The following is a 19,806-nucleotide window of genomic DNA, read 5'->3' on the forward strand; positions in this document are numbered from 1 at the left end:
ACCAAGCCACTTCTGAAACAGAAACAACGTCAGAAGCATCTTACCTGGGCTAAGGAGAAAAAGAACTGGACAGTGAACAGTGATCGAAAGTCCTCTTTTCAGATAAAAGTAAATTTTGCATTTCATGTTGAAATCATGGTCCCAGAGCTGCTTGAAGTCTAGTGGGAAGTTTCTGAAGTTAGTAATGATTTGGGGGGCCGTGACATCTGCTGGTGTTGGTCCATTGTGTTTTATCAAGTGCAAGTCAATGCAGCCATCTTCCAGGAGATTTTGGAGCACTTTATGCTTCCATCTGCTGACAAGCTTTATGGAGATACTGATTTCCTTTTCCAGCAGGACTTTAGCACCTGCCCACAGTGCAAAAACCACTTCCAAGTGGTTTGCTGACCATGATATTACTGTGTTTTATTGGCCAGCCAACATGCCTGACCTGAATCTATGGGATATTTTCAAGAGAAAGATGAGAAACAGTCGATCCAGCAATATACAGATGATCTGAAGGCTCAATAGTGCCTCAGCAGTGCCACAGGCTGATCACTTCCATGCCACACTTCACTGATGCTGTAATTTGTGCTAGGAGCAAGTCATTTGCTGTAATATGTGCTGCCGACCAAGTATTGAGTGTATAAATGAACATACTTTAAAGAACTTGAACTTTTCTGTTTTGAAAATCCATTTTTTGATATTCTAATATTTTGAGATACTGGATTTTGGACTTTCATGAGCTGTACGCTTCAATCATCAAAATTAAAAAAAAAAAAACCTTTGAAATGTTTTACTTTACATGTAGGGAATCTAGAATATATGAAAGTTTCATTTTTAAAAATAATTTACAAAAAAAATAAATAAATAAATAAATAAATAACTTTTTCACGATATTCTAATTATATGACCAGCACCTGTATTCTTTGATATCACATTTTCGGACCAATGAGATTGCACTGGGGGTAATTTCACTACATGCAAAGTTTCCTTAACTTGGGATACACTGATGAGCTAAAACATTATGACCAGTCACAGGTGAAGAGAACATCACTGATCATCTCCTAACAAGGCCACATATTAGGGCCTGGGTAGATTAGATGTTAAGCGAACAATCAGTTCTCGTAATCAACCTGTTGGATGAAAATGGAAATGGGCAGGAATAAAGATCTGAGCAACTTGATATGGCAAGGCGATTGGGTCAGAGTATCTCACAGCAAGGCTTGAATTTACCAACAGTGGTTGGAGGGACAAACCACAAACCAGCGACAGGGTTTTGAGCACCCAAGACTCATCAATGCATGAGGGCAACACAGGCCATTCCATTTGGTCCGAGCTATACAGAAGGTCTACTGTGGTACAAGTCACACAAAATTGTTATGGGAGGAATGTGTCAACACTGCAGCTGTGTAGCCGCAGACCAATCAGAGTGCCTATGATGATCCCTGTCCACCATCGAAAGCACCTACAATGGGCACATGAGCGTCCAAACTGGATTTTGGAACAGTGGAAGAAGGTCGTCTGGTCCGATGAGTCCTGTTGTTTTTTTACATGACGTGGGCAGCCGTCTACAAGTGCATCCAAAATTCCTCCACAACGATGTGAGAGACTGATATAGTAATAATTATTTCAAATTATTGCTGCTAAAGGTGGTTCTACAAGCAATTAAATCATAGGCTGTACTTAGTTTGTCACACATGGCTTCTCCATTTTGGCTTTATTTTTGTTAAATAAATACTTATATGTCACGTGGTGGTGTTCATCTGAGGTTATATTTACCTCATTTTAAGACCTGCAAAAAACCAGATGATATTTTATGGTGTCGTGATGCGTAAAACATGCATTCCCAAGGATTCGAACATGTGCATGCTCTACTGTTTGAGCTACAGGAATGAAAACTGGAACCGTACAGGAGCAGAAGCTTTCTTGTACAAGAGGGCATAAACGAACCATGCCACATTTGAAAGTAAAAAAGAAAATCATGTAGGATTCAGTATTTAGGCTTTCCAGTCATAGAAAACATGGAAGATTCAGGGAATTTCTACACTGTAAAAAAAAAAAAAAAAAAAATGTGTAGGAAAACGGTAAAACTACATGTAATTTTCTGTCAGGACATCATCTGTTAAATTTACAGACATTTCCTGTAACCCTAAAACATAATGCAATGCATAACTCAAAATAAGGGTAAAACACACCTGTGAAAAATCAATATGGAAAATTCCTTCATATTTACAAAGTAAATTCAGCCCTATTTTTACAGACTCTTGTTTAAGTGTAAATGGTGAAAAGTTTTAGAACAAAATCAATCTTGAAAAACTTTTTGCTAAGCACTACAATATCTTAAAGGTTAATATGTATGTTTAATTCAAATTTTCAAGTCTCATCAGGTTGAAAATGAACTCACAGGCAAGCAGGCTAATAGAATTAGGCTTACTACTTCTGCCATGTAAAGATATACATGTATAAGCTAGTATGCCATTTTAAATTCAACAATATTTTTTACGTGACATTTTGATCAAATGTTGAATGAAAAGGAAAGCGATATTAACCCTGTAAGCATGACATAAAAAAGGAAGTTTATTGAACAATTAAAATATATACATATTTTTAAACATCTAAAAAGTTTGCATATGTTTTTGTTGAGTATCTATGGCTCATATAGTATGATATAGTGAGAATTTGATCATACTCAAACTTTAGGAGAAAAAACACTTCAGTTTTGTTCAGGGGCCCAAACGGAGCAAAAATATGTTATTCAGTGCAGATGCTGATATTTATATGGACAAAAAGAAAGATGAAATTTTGATTGTAATGTAAATCAATGAGATCTTCATCACAGTATAGCAGACTACTGACATTAAACACAAATAAATTAGTGCTGTCAAACAATTAATCGCATCAAAAATAAAAGTTTGTTTACATAATATGCGTGTACTGTGTATATTTATTATGTATAAATACACATGCATGTATATACTTCACAAAAATATATTTATATATATATAATATCAATTATATATAAATATACACGTACACACGTAAATATTTCTTAAATACATGTGTGTATTTATATATACATATACACAGTACACATTATGTAAACAGTCTTTTATTTTGGATGCGACTAATTGCGATTAATTGTTTGACAACACTAATATAAATATTAGTTGTCACTTTATATTTCTCAATAAGATGTCTTAGGTAGGGACTATAACAAGCTCCTTCCCGGGTTAGTGACATCACAATCCCCAAAATTTACATACACCCATGTTGGGCTGCTTTAGAGAAGAGGAAGAGTTGTTGTAGTAGAGTGTTGTTGCCATGCCGTCATTTTACGCCGGACTGCTTCACAAACGAGGATCAATTCAACGCTGGATTTGCACAAAAGTTGCTAGTCGATGAGTTGAATCAACTCCACAGCAACTACATAAATTTATCCACTAACCATTCAGAAATATCCAGATTCATTCTAAAAGTTGTAACTTCTTCCTGAGTCTCTCCATCAGTGTCGACTCCGGTTTGAACAATGTAAGGCTGAACACCGTTACTGACAATCCTCATTTTGGCTATGTGAGATTCTCCAGCTTTGTTGTTGTTGAGCAACCGAAGCGTGAACTGTTAAAGCTCCGCCCTCTTCTGGAAAGGGGGCCGGGAGCAGCAGCTCATTTGCATTTAAGGGGACATACACAAAAATGGAGTGTTTTTGCTCAAACCCAAATAGGGGCAAATTTGACAATCTATAATAAATGATCTGTGGGGTATTTTGAGCTGAAACTTCACAGACACATTCTGGGGAAACCAGAGACTTATATTACATCTTGTAAAAGGGGCATTATAGGTCCCCTTTAAATTGAGCAAAATACGTAAAAAGGGTAAGACTTAATTTTAATGTGCCCTTGTTACATCTACTTAGTTGCTTGTAATTATCAAAATTTGCTGATATTACTATCACCAAAACAAAGATTATTGGAGTATTTTACAAGAAAATACTATTTCAGTCTTTCAACTCCAAAATTTCACATTTAATTAACTGCATTACTTGCTGTTTAATTGCTTACTAGCAATTTCTGAGCAAGTCCTACACCAATTTGTCTCAGTAATAACATGCTGTTACTTGATATTACCTGTGTAGTTAAAACAAAGACACATTAAAATTAAGTGTGACGATAAAAAGTGCTAATTTCTCATTGAATTCAATAATAGAAAAAAATACTTGGGGCACCTTTACAAGATCCGTGAGCAAGTTGTCCGACACACTGGACGTGTCTTCCCCGCATAAAGTTCTGTCCTCTCTTCACTATACCTGTCAATAAAAAAAATAAATAAAAAAAAGCGTGCATGGCAAAAAATGCAAGTGAACAAGGGTTGCGAACGGACAGGATGAGTCTTGCAAGTAAGAGAAGTAGAAAATTTATTGCAGTATTTGTTCCATCAGAGGCATGTGGGTCCCTTTATGCTGAGCAGGGCGACCTGTTATCGCAAATCTCCTTCGACACAGCCCTCCTCACAGACACTGCATGCTATACACAATAAATTACAGCCACACGGTGCTATCGTACAAAATGGACAAACAGCTCAACAGAGAGAATCATCATCAGCCAGTAAAGAAGGAGCTAAGCTATAGAAAGCCGCTTGACGCTAAGAAATCCGAAAAGAAAATGAGAAAAAAAAGAAATTAAGTAAAAACATCAACAAACTAATTCTTTCAACATTCAGTATATATTTAAATTTCTTTTATAGATATAAACAATATTTTATGTTAAACTATGATACACTGGGAGTAAAAATCAAACAACCAGAAATCTGCTGCACAACAGCGAAGGAGCACCCATACAATGTTTCTCCAAACATTTTATTCCTGCGGTACGACGATGCACCCTGGCGCAGAGGGCAAAATGTCACCACCAGACCCAGAGTGCATCAGAGAGAGAAAGAGTCTGTAGTGTAGAATAGCCGCTCGTGTTTGTGTGTTCATGTTTGGCTGACCCGGGAGATGTTTGGCTGATAGGTGGGGTGTGTTGCATTAGGCTGAGAGAATCTGAGATGGGAGGTATGTGCGTGCGTGTGTGTGCATGTGTTTACGTATTATTAGCTGGAGTTCCTGTCCTTGGCAGCGTAGAGTGAACGTAGAGTCTGCGCCACTTTGTGGTTGAGCTTGTTGCCACTGGTGAGTGTAATTTTTTTATAGATGATGTCGGTCTCTCTGATGGTGTCCACCCAAGGCACCAGCTTGCGTCCGTCGCGGCGCTTCGCTTCAGTCCACGAGCTGGAGTACGAGCCTGCCATCCAGTGGATGTTGTAACCGTCGCTGTTCCTCTGGATCACGCGTGCTATCTGCGGCCGGTCTCGGTATTTGGGGCAGTGGATGGCGATGATATCGAGCGCGCTGACAGACTCGTTCATGTTCGCCAACAGCACGTCCGCAGAGTCTCCCGTGCGCCTCCCGCGTCGAGACGCCTGTGAAGAGGGGAAAAAAAAAAAAAAAAAAAAAAAAAAAAACTCTTAAAGGGGACCTATTATGCAAAATTCACTTTTACATGGTGTTTGAACAGAAAAGTGTGACGGCAGTGTGTCCACAACCACCCTTAAACGGTAAAAATCCACCCACTCCTTTTTTAAATCACCATAAATCATAAGCAGTGTCTCAGAATAAGCCGTTTGCAGAGCCTCCGCCCTCTTCTGGAAAGCGGGGTGGGGAGCAGCAGATCATTTGCATTAAAAGATACATGCACGAAAACAGCATGTCTTCCTGTCTAAGTAGGTGGTACTTGGCCAGAATAAGCTGCTAAGAGAATCAGACGAGGACAATATTCAAAAGTCTGGCTCTGTTGGGCTGTTTTTGTGTTCTCTCACCCCTGGTGTCCTCTCCTCTCCGTCACTCTCCTCATCCTCTGAGTCAAGTGTATGGTGGTTTCGGGGGCTTGTGGCCGCTCCCCCCAGCAGTGCGGTGATGGCTTTATTCCTCACGTTTGCACTCGTCTCTCCCTCCTCGTCCTCTTCATCAGGGTCCAGGTGCTCCATTAGCAACTTAAACTGAGAATCAAACAGAGCATGTGGTAAAAATCAGCAATTCTCAAAGCTGACTCAAAGGTCCCCCATTCATCCAAACATTTTTGGTGTAAAAAGTGCAAAAACTGAAGTTTCAAAAACTGTGTATGTCAATCTAAAAAATTGGGGACTCAATTTCATCTTAATTTTAAGTGTTTTTTTAGCATTTCAATTAAGTTTGATTACTTTAATATGAAAATAATCATCATCATCATCATTATTATTATTATTATTATTATTTTTTTAATAAGTCATCCTGTGGCCTCCTTGAAAGTTTGCAGAGACAATTATTACTGGTAAAAATTATGATAATATTGTTAAAAAACAAATAATGTTAAATAATATTAATAGCGATATAAATAGAATATTTAATAATCTTTTTTTCCTGAAGAAAATAAGTATAGCTCACATCGAGGTACTGTTTGACAATCTTCCTCTTCAGCTCGTAGGTCAGCTCGTCATGAACCTCATCATTGTGGAGGAAGTCGATGGTCTGCCGTGGGCTGAAGATCACCGACGACTTCCTGTTGACGGCTTTATCGTACACCTTGGCCGACTCCGTGGGAGAGTACTTCTGAATTTTGCTGCATTGGGAGAGAGCAGAATACATACAGTATATAAAGAGAGAACAGCAATCATTATTTTGAGGAGTTGTCAAGGTGCATGATGGGTGTTTTGCTACCTGTCCGAGAAGCCGTAGAGGTTCTTAAGGTGTTGTTTGAGGACTAGCAGTAACAGTATGCCCTGTGAAGCCCTAGCAAAGTCCAGGAGAGGAGATGCATCGTCAGGGAGACGCTCCATGACAGCATCAGCATCCTCGAGGTCAGATTCAGAATCGGACTCTGACTGCTTGGTAACCTCTGTGGGCTTGGGCTTCCTAACTCGCTGCCCCTCCTCATCCTCCTCATAATCATCACCGTCATATTCTTCATCTCCGCTGTTCCTTTCTTTCTCCTCGTCCAGCTCTCCCCTCTCCTCCTCTGCGCCATTCTGCTGCTGTTGCTGCTGCTGTGGCCGCCGCCGCCGTCGTCTCCTTTTCCTGCTCTTCCTGCCTGGAACCTTAACGAGAGACTGGAACAAAAACAGCCCGTTTAGAAATTGGGGTGGAATTTCTCACAATCATGAGTGCATTAACATATGACGATCCATATTTGCATCTAATATGTTAAAGTATGTCATTACTAATGTGCTAAAGCCAGTCATAACAGAGGTCATTTAAATGTAGAAAACTTCATGGTACAGTAGTAAAACAACCTCCTGTTTTACCTGTAAGACTAAAACAGAAAGAAAAAAAAAGATAATGTAAATCGAAATTGTTTTTGGTGCAAAAACCTTGACGAACATTATATAGGCATGTGATGAGCTATGGACAAAAAAAAAAAATTTTTTTCCCCCATTCAATTTGATTTTTTTTTTTAAAAATAGAACCAAAAAAAAAAAAAAAAAAAATTAATAGTGCTACTACTACTTCTACTACTACTACTAATAATAATAATAGTTGTTCAAAATTTTATTTAAATTATAAAAATTAAATAAATAAATACCATCATTGCAATAATGCTAACATACTGTAAAAGTAAACATCTCAACTTTGTCGCGTCGCTGGACATGCCTACATCCTGTATTTGCATGTAAATGAACACAGTGCCGTTGTATTGTCAAATTGGGTCCCCCCAAAATCGGGTCTCCATTAAGGCAGGAACACACCAAGGTGACGGCGACAAACTAATGGCGACGAAAGCAAACTGCGGGGTTGGCTCACGTCGGCAGCGTCTGGGTCCAAAGTTGGCCTGACACGCTAAACCAACGTTCGACAGCCAACGGCCAAGTAGCACGTCCGTTCTGTGCCTGCGTAAGATGAAATGCCTTTCCCTACCAGCAGGTGGCAGTAGCTGAACAGCCAATCAGAATGATCAGATGGCCCGCTGGACCAACGAGCTCCGACGCTGATTCAACATGTCGAATCGGACGAAAAAAAAGCAGACGAAGACCAACTTCAGCAGACGGTGCAAAACACACTGAGAAAACTTAGTCGGCCGACGAACAAAAACTGCCCAATGGCCGACTGTCGACTTGGTGCGTTCCTGCCTTTAGGACCCCACACGATCCCATTCAGATTGCTTTTAATAGGTACTGTCTTTAGGGCCCGATTACAATTCGTACAAAATCATGTTATGATAAATGCCGTTTCAACTTTATGTCCATATTAGGTAGCTTGTGTACTAGCATATCATACAGATACCCGATTAGCCTGATAGCTAGTTTATACACGTATTTGCACTTAACCTACATATATTCACAATCATCTTTAATGTAATTATGTGTTAAATGTCCAAATATTTCTGTTATAAATAAAACAAATGAATGATGTTCAATTATGCACTTAATAGGCTATATATATATATATATATATATATATATATATATATATATATATATATATATATATATATATATATATATATATATATATATAGAGAGAGAGAGAGAGAGAGAGAGATAGCACGGTGTCATGACAAAAAAAATTTCACTGATTATAAAGAGACTTAAAGGAAGTGTATTTTTTGTTTGCCTACATAAACTTTTTTGCACCATCACAATTTAGTTTTTCACTTTCTGACCTTTAAAATTAAATGGGCCATTTTTTGCTGCTGTGCCTATAAGACTTCTATGTAAATGTCTTCTATGCAACAGCGTTTTGCTACATTCACACTGAGGATGTGATTTTGCACTGCCCCATCCTTCAAATGAAGCTTCTTCGTAGAGCTGGATTACAATGTGACAGGCTCACAAAACAACCAAATGTGTGCTGCACAAACTGTTAAGATCAAACACAAGCACTTGAGCACATTTACCTCTTTAAATGTCTGCAGCAGGTTGCTGCCTGATACAGACAGTGTGATGTCTATATGATGCATGATGAACAGCGGCTCCTCCTGAGTCTGATAGGGGAAGTAGGCCAGATTATCAGCCATGAACAACAGCATGCTCACTTCCATCTTCTGCTCGGACACAGAGAGACAGACAGACAGATGGAAAAGGTCAGTCTCAACATCACAACAAAGAGCCAACGACAGGAAGAGACAGACACACAAAGACTGCTAACCGAGCTGTCGTCGAAGAGATTGAGCAGTGAGATGAGGAACGCTCGCCGGTGTTGTCTGTTTGCACGGACCATGCTGTATAGGTGGGAACACTGAGCAGAATTGGACTCGTCCTGACGGAAACCACGGATCACAGATCGTGTTGAACCCAATATGGCCTGCTGCACCTGGTATGACATCTTCATCCCTGCTACAGCTTTCATCTGTAGGTAAAATAAATAAATAAATAAATATACACACACACACACACATACATACATATACACACACACACACACACACTATATTATATTATATTATATTATATACACACACACACACATATACATATACATATACACACACATATATATATATATATATATATATATATATATATATTCAAAAAATTCAAACTACTTTAGCAGAAAAAATATGAAATTAAAAAATGGTATAATGTGGTATCCCATGGTACATTCAATCTTACACTCAGCTCCGATGTATTTGACCAATAAGAATAGTGAACTGGAATCCAGTTTTTGCAAACATTATGATACTGCATATGACACGTGTCAAGGTGTGCAGATTGATGCTCACATGGATAAATCCAGTGTACTTCTTATCAATCTCCACCAGCTGCTGGTCCGCTTTGTTTCTCATGGTGGGCTCTGGGTCCGTCCCCATGGCGATCAGATATGGCACACACTGTGATTGGAAGGAGGAAGGAAAAGTGACAAGTCCATGTTAGTTGCAAGTTCTACAGCCAAGGCTGTGACAGTGATGAGTAGGCCCACACCCAACCTACACCTTTTTTTTTTTTTTTTTTTTTTTACATTTTCTGTGTGGATTGTGGTGATAATAATAATGCAATAATAATGCACTCTTAAATCGCTGCTGAAAGAATGTCCAGATCAGTCAAATGTATTTATGGAAGAACATTTACATACACTACCATTCAAAAGTTTGAGGTCAATACGATTTTTTTTAAAGAAATTAAAACTTTTACATAGCAAGCTTAAAAATTTAATTGGAGGTATTTGCAAATAACAAAATTGCAACAAAATACATTCAAACAGAAAACGGTTATTTTAAATTTCACAATATTACTGTTTTTACTGAGCCTTGGTGAGCATAAAAGACTTTTCAAAAACATTTTAATTTGCATTAGGGGTCTAACGGTACGTGTATTTGTACCGAACGGTTCACGAGGCAAATTCCAAACGGAAGTGATCATCCCTATGTGAGCAGGGCACGCGTGTGCCATATGTACCCATTTGGAATGCACTTGGCAAAGGGAGAGGCGTAATTTCATTATCTTCAGCTGGGATGTTCCCGTGACAACGCAGCACAGTGTCTGTCGGCATATGTCGCTGTTTTAACGGCATAATTCTTTTTTTTAATTTTGCCCAACTGTTGCAAATAAAAATATATTTTAAAAAGTTTTTAAAATATGCTATATAATACTGTATATAGAAAGTATTATATATATAAAACATTAAAAAATATGAATTGTATATTTATGCCGGCGCTGCGTTGTCACGAGAACATCCCAGCTGAAGATAATGAGGAAATTACGCCGCTCCTTTTGTCAAGTGCATTACAAATGGCTACATACTAGGGCTGTGAATCTTTGGGTATACAGCGAATCAATTCGATTCACGATTCATGGGTGTTCGATTCGATTCAAGAACAATTTTTGCAAATTCAGAATGATTTGATTTGAGACGATTCACATTAAAATACGATGCGAATCGATTAATTCAATTCTCCATTTTAATTTGCATTCATAGGGTTATTAAATTCTTCTCCCAATGTGTCTTAGTAAGGGTGCGAATTACACAGCGACCTTCAGGTGGTTAGAGAGTGGGGGCAAAAAACAAAACACAAAAAATCCCTTTTGTCCATTATTAATGTTAGTTCATGTTAGTTCTTAATGATGCTACATAACTATTTTAATAGCCTATAAAAATTGGCATTTGTGGAAATTTACATAAGCCAAAATTTTAAAAGGCTTTAAAAGTGTTTTTAGGCCTAGTTCATGTTAACTATAGTGTAGGATACTGTTAATGGCTACACGACCTTATTAAAGTGTTCCAGGTACATTAAACATACTACTGTAATGCTTACATGGAGAGACTCTGCTCACATAGGGATGATCACTTCCATTTGGAACTTGCACCATGAACTGTTCGGTATGAATACGCATACCGTTACACCCCCTAATTTGCATCCTATTCATAAGTATTTTTTTCTGGGAATCAAACCGGTGAACATAGTGTTGCAATTATAATTTAGGTAATTTAAGTAACCCTAACCCTAAAAGGTAAAATAAAACAACATACAAATGATTGGGATGCATAGAAGTTAAAATTCTGTGCAGGACAAGTAATGAAATTAATGCTGTGTTTATAATGTCTGTGTTGCTGTATGAGGTTGTGTGTGTACCTGTACGGGGTGTATGAGTCCCTGGCTAAGGGTCAGAGCAATGACATTGAGGGCGAAGTGTCGTACGCTGGACTGCGTGTGGAAGAAAGACTCCAGCACCTGCTTCAAATAAAGCTGCATGATGGAGCTGCTCATACCAGAGGAGATGTCACCCATCTCTTTCAGATCCTCCTGCTTTGACATTTTCTGCCCTGAAAAAAAAAAAAATAAAAGCACAAGCTTTCTTTAATGGTGGAACAGAGTTTATAGAGCATTATGAAGTTTATCAATTCCAGTTAACCTCAAAATTATACTGGCAACTGCACTGCCCTATGAATAATCATGTCAGGGTCACTTACACTCTCTGTCGGCCTCTTGCATGCGAGAGTCCTCCTCTTGGAGATACATCTGGAGGTTCTTTAACACCTGGATCTTGAGTGTGATGGAGCAACGCTTATCAGATAGGAGCCCGTTATACAGAGACTTCACCTCTGGAACGAACATCTGACTTGGGTGCATGATGAAAAGGAACCCTGCAGAATGCAAGAGAGAGAGAGAAAGGTTAAAAGGTTTATTTATTATTCAGTAATTAGAACATTGCTATGACACAGTACAAAATTATTCTGACAAAAACTGGTTCTGAAACAAAAAGCTGAAAAGTAAACAATTGTGTTGTTACTGTCAACTAAAATTAAAGAGGTTATATGTAGAATTCAGAAATTCAGGCTGTTAATTGAACTGCAGCCAGCAAGTTATTGCACACTTAACCCACGCGAGACTGGACAAGATTCAAGGCCCCCGATATACTCACGATGAAATAAAGAAGTAAAAAGTTGGAAATGTCTTTGAAGCGAACCCAACCTTTCCCGACGCAGTATATGCTGTGACGGTTAGGTTGTGTAAATATGTGCAGTGTACTTTCCTCTCATCAACAAAATAAACACTCAACAAAAATGACAGAGGCATTTAAAAAAAAAAAGCATCTGATCGTAGCGATGTAGATCTCTGCAATTCACTGGCATCATGCCAACACACAAGGTAATTAAAATTACACTTATGATAGTTTGATTATAAAGTATATTTGAGACTATAGATCTGGCAATGTGAGACTGTGGTTTGAATTAATCCCTTTACTTTGCCTGACACATTGATATTTCAGTACAGAATAGCTCTTTTGGCCTTATCCTGAACATTACATAAGTTTATTCATTTCATGTGTCAGAACGGAAGAGAGCCTCTCAGGAGCACACGTAACCGTCACATACTTTGGATTATCCAAGCGAAATTGGCCTGAGTCTTTCACATAAAAAAAAAAAAAATTCCAAATCAGTCTACAGGCTTTCATAGACATCCTGGGAAGTCGGGGAAGGACTCGTTTTTTAAGTTCCGTTACAAGCTGTTCACACTTTGGCAATACAAAAAGCAAATTAATACGTGAAAATTCTTACATATAGCCCCTTTAAACCTTACTGTTTCGGTAATTGAAATAAAGTTGAAATTAAATATATATTAGATGATTAAGCAATGTAAACTTGTGCAGGTTGTTTTGTATTTAAAAAAATCTGATAAAGCACATTTAAAGCTTTTTTTTTTTTTTGGGTCAATGACGTGACGGGTCTTTTTTTGTCCAAAGGCCTTAATAATAATAAAAAACAATGATATGACATCCAAAGTATGTAAGGTAGCACAACTAGATTTAGTTAAACCAAATTGCTTTTTTTAGTGACAAATTTTGTTCATCTTGTAAAAAAAAAATATGACAAAAGCAGTGTTGTATCTGCAGTATCTGGTCGGTATTGAAATGTGCAATTTTGTGCAAAATGCGATATCCGTTGTGTTATTCTGTCATGTTTTGTCCCTTTCTTTCCAAAACACAACAAACACCAGTCTCCTTTTTCTGCAGAATGCGATATATCTGCTCAACCAATCACAGTGCACCATTCCACGCACTGTAAACAGTAATGGCGGCGCTCTGAATACACCCAGCATCCTAGTTTTCCTTATCTATTTTGTAATTTGTGATCAACAAAAACAGAAAAATTAATAATTTCGACAGCATTGATGAACCTGTGGTGCTTTCCGAGGTGGGGATGAAACGCAAGTCATCGAAATCTAATCATTTATGTGAGGAGATTAAGAAGATGAGGCACTCCAGTCAGGAGAAGGAAAAATGCCAGCTGTTGCTTGTTCCACGACAGCATCAAACTGTCACGGTCCTCAAAACTTAATTACAAACAGTTTTTAAAAGCCGTTTGACCAAGAATAATAAATTCTCGAGTCGGGCATTACTAGTTTTGATTTTAAACATCTGAAAAAAACTAAAAAAACAACAACAACGACATGATTGCCAAAATCTGCACTGTCAGACAAGGATTTATCAACTATATTTTACTTTGCCACACCAGTATAGCGACACCTCTGGGTAGTTGCAATCAATACCAATGTACTCGGCAAATGTGTTTATTTTAAACGTGCGGTGGTGCCAGATACTTTTTAATTAGTAATGACAAACGGAGACATAATTAATTTATAACATTAATAAGATGACTCGTTGAATTCATTTCGGGAGCGACGACTGAATGTATTTTTAGTCAAATGCCTGAATATAAGATTAGTATTGACCAAGTTCAGAGGCTGTCATATGGAAAATATGGAAAATAACTTTTATATTGATGTATTAATTGCATTTTGAAAAAAAAAAAAAAAAAAACGCGTCATGGATTTATTGAATTTTGGGGGAAAAATAATCTGTTTTTATAATAAACCTTTGAAAATCAAATTCTTTATATTATATATATATATATATATATATATATATATATATATATATATATATATATATATATATATATATATATTTATAAAGAAAATGAGAAACAAACATTTTAAAATATACAAATTACAAAACACTTAGCAAAATTAATAAAACTAAAATTAAAGTGTAAAATGAATTTTAAATAATTACTAAAATTACTATCAAAAAAACAACAACAACAACAAAAAAACATGAGTCATCTTACCCAACCCAATGATGGCTTTGCATCGGACTTCCTCATCCTCATGCTTAGTGAAGTACAGTAATAATTCCAAAACCTTCTCCTTTATCACAACCTGCCAATAACAGTGCAAGATTACAGGTTTAATAAAAGTTATAGTTAAACATACCACATTAAACTAAATCATCTAATATCATAATAAACTTAAGAATAAAACAAAAGGACAATTTTTGTAATTTTGATTAATATTTGAAAACAAAAACTAAAATAAATATATATATTTAATGCAAATATTAATATGTTTTTATTTTTTCTTAGAATGCACATTTTATCTAGTGCTGTTTTGTTTAAGTGAAATATTTGTGTTGTTAATGCTAATGAGCTAAAGTTAAAGAGCAAACAACTACATGGCAATCACAGCTGCATGTAAACTACTAAAATCATGTATAATTATGTATGGGGAAAGGTTGCGATACCTTAGTGGTGCCCTTGAACTGCTCGAAGTCGAAATCAAAGTGTCTGCAGAGAGCTCCCACAGTGAAGAGAGATCTGAGCAGGGCTGCTTTGGTGGCAGCTAGTGCCATGTTGTTCGTACCCTCCTGATGCTGTAACTTTAGCTTAGTCAGTGCCCCATAATAACGGTTAAAACAGGCCCATACAAACTTATAATTATGAGTCACTTTATTCACTATTGCACCCAAACAGCTCACACAGTACTGGACAACCTGTGCAAAAAGAAGAAAGAAAGAAAGAACTTAGTGGTATGTTTAGAAATATGATACAAATGAACAGCAAGCCAGTAGTTAAACCAGTTTAAGATTAACATTTTCACCATTACTTAAAAAAAACAGCAAGTTTTACTATACAGTCTTATGTGTGTACCTTTTAAAAGTAAATCAAATGCTAATTCAGCGATGTGATTTACGTTTCGAGTTTGAGAGTGCACATCACTTACCGTCATGCCATATTTTAAGATAAGCTTCATCAGGTCTTCTTCAATGGTGGTCAGGAAGCTCTCACTGGGGTGATCCATCAAAGGAACTACCAGCTCCAGGATCTTCGCAACATTACAAATCACCATGAAGTCACTCTGAGACTGTGAAAATGACAAAATACATTATGCATAAACACACATAAATAAAAACCTTTTGACACGTGTACCTTGGCACAATATCACAATACTAGGAATATACTGCCACTAGATGGCAGAATGACCTCAAATATTGCACTGTATAAAGTGGTGCTTAGCAGTTGCTGCTTGCAGAGAGGAAGTGTGCACTTACACTGCACTTGGTGGTGAGGTAGGGCTGCATAGTCATGGCGTGCTTGACCATCAGTTGTGCTCTGATCTTACTGAACAGATACAGCGTGGTGATGCATGCGACCAACCGCGTCGAGTTCACACTCTTATGCTCTGCACACAGACAGCATCACAAAAGCAAATTAATTTATTTTGGAAAAATTACTCATTATTAAACTAGCAAGAACAAATTTAAGATCACAAACAAACTCTAGGGTAAGTTCTTTCTATTGACTTGACAGATCATGACTGATCAACCGAATGTGAATTTAGGTGCATTACATTAGCGTATTAACTATCTATTAAATAATTTCGTATTTAAGCAAAAATTACATTAAATGCAACAACAAACACCCTACTGAAAATAAATGAAAACTACAAAAAAGCAACACTTAAACACTTTGGGTGATGTTTAAAATTGAAAGTTACTTTGTTTTTGAATCAATTAGTTGAAATGAACTACTTTAACCCCATAAAGCCATTTAATTACACAAATTTAAGGATTTTACATTAACAACATGATTTTTCAACAAGTAAAATGCCTTTAGTATGATACATCATCATTGTATTGCACTACATTATGTTTGCCCACAAAATTAAAACTACAGAGCTTTAATAATAAAACAAAAAATTAATCTTACTTTGTGGCCATATAAATATCAGCGACTGCATCAAAATTCATATTTTTGCTCAGTTTGGGACTCCAAAAATGTTCCATATTCCTACTATATCATACTATACGAGGCATAAAAGCCTGATTTATCAAATATGATCCTCAATAAAACATTTGCAAATCATATACATCCTTTTTTAGATTTTAGTATTTTTTTGTGATCTTGAATAGATTTTTTGACATTTTTTGGCTTTGCAGGTTAATGTACTGATACGGTAACAAATCAGATTTCCCAAGTCCAGTAGTATGTGCGTACCTGCAAGTGCCTCTTCATATTTGAGGATGTACTCCACAAGATTGTCCACCAACTGCACACAGGCCTTCCTGGCTGGCTTATAGGACGAATCCTCCTCTGACTTTAAAAGCTAGAGAAAACAAAACACAGTGAACTGAAGCGCTACAGACTAGAGGCGGGCAGATGGAAATGTAGTTGTCACAGAAACACTTACGTTCTGAAGGAGCTGCTCAAACCAGTCATAGCCAGTGTCCTTACAGGCAGCGACCTGAGGCACAGAAAAGAATAAGATCAGCTTCGGGATGATGCACTATTTCAAAGAAAAGCCATTTTCACACTAGAGCTTTTGATTCGGGCACAAGTCCGTTTGACATCGATCTGATCGATTTATGTGAAAGCTGCTTAATTAATTTCAGTGTGCACCAAGAAACCAAACTGAAGTCTACTTGAAAACAAGCATTAGGGTACAATTCATATGAACGAATCCAGGAAAGCGAAACTGATGCCTTGCAGAAAGAGCAGCAATTGCATTTCCTCGTTGCTGATGTCTCTGTAGAAACTGCCTTCAGGGAGCAGCTCACATTTTCTGCATATCTTGCAAAGCATCTGTTCCAGACAGATGCAAGCACCACTAGAATGTCTGATGTTTTGGTAGTAAAGCCAAAGAAATAAAAACATGCCTTCTCCAGTGTTACCTAGCTACAACAACAAACAGCTGCCAGGGGTTCTCACACTGATGATGCAAACATACTGTGATTTAGAGCCAAATAATACAAAGGTAAAAAAAGACACCTGCAGGGGTAGAGATGGAATCAAACTTGTGGTCAGACCAAACAAATATATAAATATATACATATAACAGGGCTGTCAAAATTATTGCGTTAACATATGCAATTGACTTTTTTCAGTTTGACACGTTAAAAATATTTTACGCAATTAGCACAGCTAAAAAACGTTGCAAAAAAGAACTTAAATCTGTACTGGCACCCTGTCTGTGAATCTCCTTTCTTTGTGACAGACACACGAATCATGTGCACAGAAAGCTGCTTCAGACAGCACACCGGCTGCATTGAGTTCTCTTTCGCGCTTGAAAGGACAAAAACACACAAAATTATGCCAAAATGCTTGCTTTGTCGAGTATCCTCGTAAGCACAATCTTAAATAAATTAAATAAAGTCCGTATGGGACTGTCATTAAATGATCATAAAGGGTTTTGAGGACATCTGAAGTGTCAGATCTGCATCAGGTGCGTCTGATCTTAAAGTGACAGCACCCTAATAAACCTGCTGCTGTCATTAATGTTAATCAAAGAACAAAAGACAAAATCATTTACTGCTATTGACTAAACTTTTTTTAATTGGAGTTCTTCAAAGAAACAACTTCAAGAAAGCATATTTTAAATATTTTTAAATATTTATTTAATGGCATCTTTTTATGAATGAAGGCCAGTATCACTGATACTAACATTGGTACCGACACTAATATTATGTCTCTATGAATTTTTTTTTTAAAACATTAATTATATACATTCAACATTACAGTATAACTAAAAGCTATCAATTTCAACATTTATTAGGCTTTAAAAAAAATAAAATAAAAATATTTAATTTAAGTGAATTTAAAACAATCTTCACATAAACTCATTTTAATAAATGTCATTTACCTGTGGCCTTCCTGTCTAACAGGTAGGAAATACAGAGAAATTGAATAAAGTTATCAAACACTTCACAGTCTTCACTGCATAAATGAATCCTTATTAAAGCTACAAATTTCTCTGTTACCTCTGTTCTTTGATTAACATTAATGATAGACATCACAGCAACTGGTTTATTAGGCTGCTGTGACTTTAAGAGCTGCCACTGCCGAACATGACACGGATCTGACGCGTATCTCATTTTCTCACAACTCTAAGTTCATTTAAGCCATTATTTAACTCATTTAAGACTGCTCTTTCGAGGATACTCAACAAAACGGGCATTTTAGCATAATTCTGTTTGTTCAAGCGCGAAAGAGAACTCAATACTGGCACGCGTCTTTCTGTACACACGAGTTTCACAGACAGCGCATTCTTGTTTGTCTTGTGGCGCTTGAATGGTTTAAAAGCATTTGCGTGAATAAGAGCATGGTCATATAATGTAACGCTAGCCAAATTATGACAAAAAATGGATGATGCATTAATGGCGTTAAATATTTTTAACACAATTAAGTTGAAAACATAATTTTGACAGCACTAATATAAACATTTATAAACATGTAAATAAATATATATAAACATACAAATGAACAAACACGCATTTAATATATATATATATATATATATATATATATATATATATATATATATATATATATATATATATATATATATATATATATATATATATATATATAAAGTGTGAAAACAGCCTGAAAGTGAAATACTGACCACATCAGTGATGTTGAGAATCTTCCTATTCATTGTCTCTTTGTCATGGCTGGCTGTAGGTGTAAACCACAGCTTCTGGAATGTTTCATTCACCAGTTTCTGCAGGGAGGGAAAGACTGTTAGCTCAAACTTTCATTATTAACAGGACAAACCTATCACAACAAAGTTCAGCTTTGCGGTTTTCATGCAAAACAAAGCAGAGAACATGACCGCACCTTGATGCCCTCCTCGTCATTGACCCTGCGGATCATCTTCACACACATCTCTGTGATCTTACTGAAGTTGGGCTGCTCTAAACAGATGTCTCTCAGAATCTTGATCACCCTCTTCCTCACACTGATACCAGTGTCCTGAAGAGACAGCAAACAAACACTTTAAATGTCTCAAAGGATTACATGTACAATAATCAAAACAGCAGAAAAACACCCCAGAATGTTCCCCAGACAGGCTAAAATTTACATGAAAAGGAAAAGTACATATGGGTCACCATTAATTCTAACAATTTTTTTATTTATTTATTTTTTATTTATGGGCTTTTTGTGCCTTTATTTGGAGAGGACAGTAGAGAGCAGACAGGAAAGCATTGAGCAGAGAGAGGGGGGCAGGATCGGCAAAGGACGTCGAGACGGGAATCGAACTC

The 19,806-nt window shown here is 36.9% G+C and overlaps 1 protein-coding gene across 3 annotated transcripts in view; it reads right to left on the reverse strand.

Moving 5' to 3' along the window:
• Positions 1 to 4,376: 4,376 nt before the first annotated feature.
• The window catches only part of nipbla (NIPBL cohesin loading factor a), a 53,914-nt gene continuing 38,484 nt past the window's right edge, over positions 4,377 to 19,806 (reverse strand). For all 3 annotated transcript variants that reach the window (XM_048188700.1, XM_048188702.1, XM_048188701.1), the window contains exons 29-45: positions 19,382 to 19,516; positions 19,167 to 19,265; positions 16,956 to 17,009; positions 16,763 to 16,871; positions 15,817 to 15,947; positions 15,489 to 15,629; positions 15,010 to 15,258; positions 14,558 to 14,648; positions 11,897 to 12,070; positions 11,559 to 11,749; positions 9,711 to 9,818; positions 9,137 to 9,337; positions 8,886 to 9,032; positions 6,713 to 7,101; positions 6,440 to 6,614; positions 5,836 to 6,015; positions 4,377 to 5,439 (exon numbers count right to left, since the gene is read on the reverse strand). In XM_048188700.1, coding sequence (XP_048044657.1) covers positions 5,071 to 5,439; positions 5,836 to 6,015; positions 6,440 to 6,614; positions 6,713 to 7,101; positions 8,886 to 9,032; positions 9,137 to 9,337; positions 9,711 to 9,818; positions 11,559 to 11,749; positions 11,897 to 12,070; positions 14,558 to 14,648; positions 15,010 to 15,258; positions 15,489 to 15,629; positions 15,817 to 15,947; positions 16,763 to 16,871; positions 16,956 to 17,009; positions 19,167 to 19,265; positions 19,382 to 19,516 — 2,943 coding nt within the window. In that variant the 3' untranslated portion in view covers positions 4,377 to 5,070. The remainder of the gene's footprint in view (positions 5,440 to 5,835; positions 6,016 to 6,439; positions 6,615 to 6,712; positions 7,102 to 8,885; positions 9,033 to 9,136; positions 9,338 to 9,710; positions 9,819 to 11,558; positions 11,750 to 11,896; positions 12,071 to 14,557; positions 14,649 to 15,009; positions 15,259 to 15,488; positions 15,630 to 15,816; positions 15,948 to 16,762; positions 16,872 to 16,955; positions 17,010 to 19,166; positions 19,266 to 19,381; positions 19,517 to 19,806) is intronic.

This window comes from Megalobrama amblycephala, linkage group LG4, assembly GCF_018812025.1.
Source record: "Megalobrama amblycephala isolate DHTTF-2021 linkage group LG4, ASM1881202v1, whole genome shotgun sequence".
NCBI classification, from domain to species: domain Eukaryota; kingdom Metazoa; phylum Chordata; class Actinopteri; order Cypriniformes; family Xenocyprididae; genus Megalobrama; species Megalobrama amblycephala.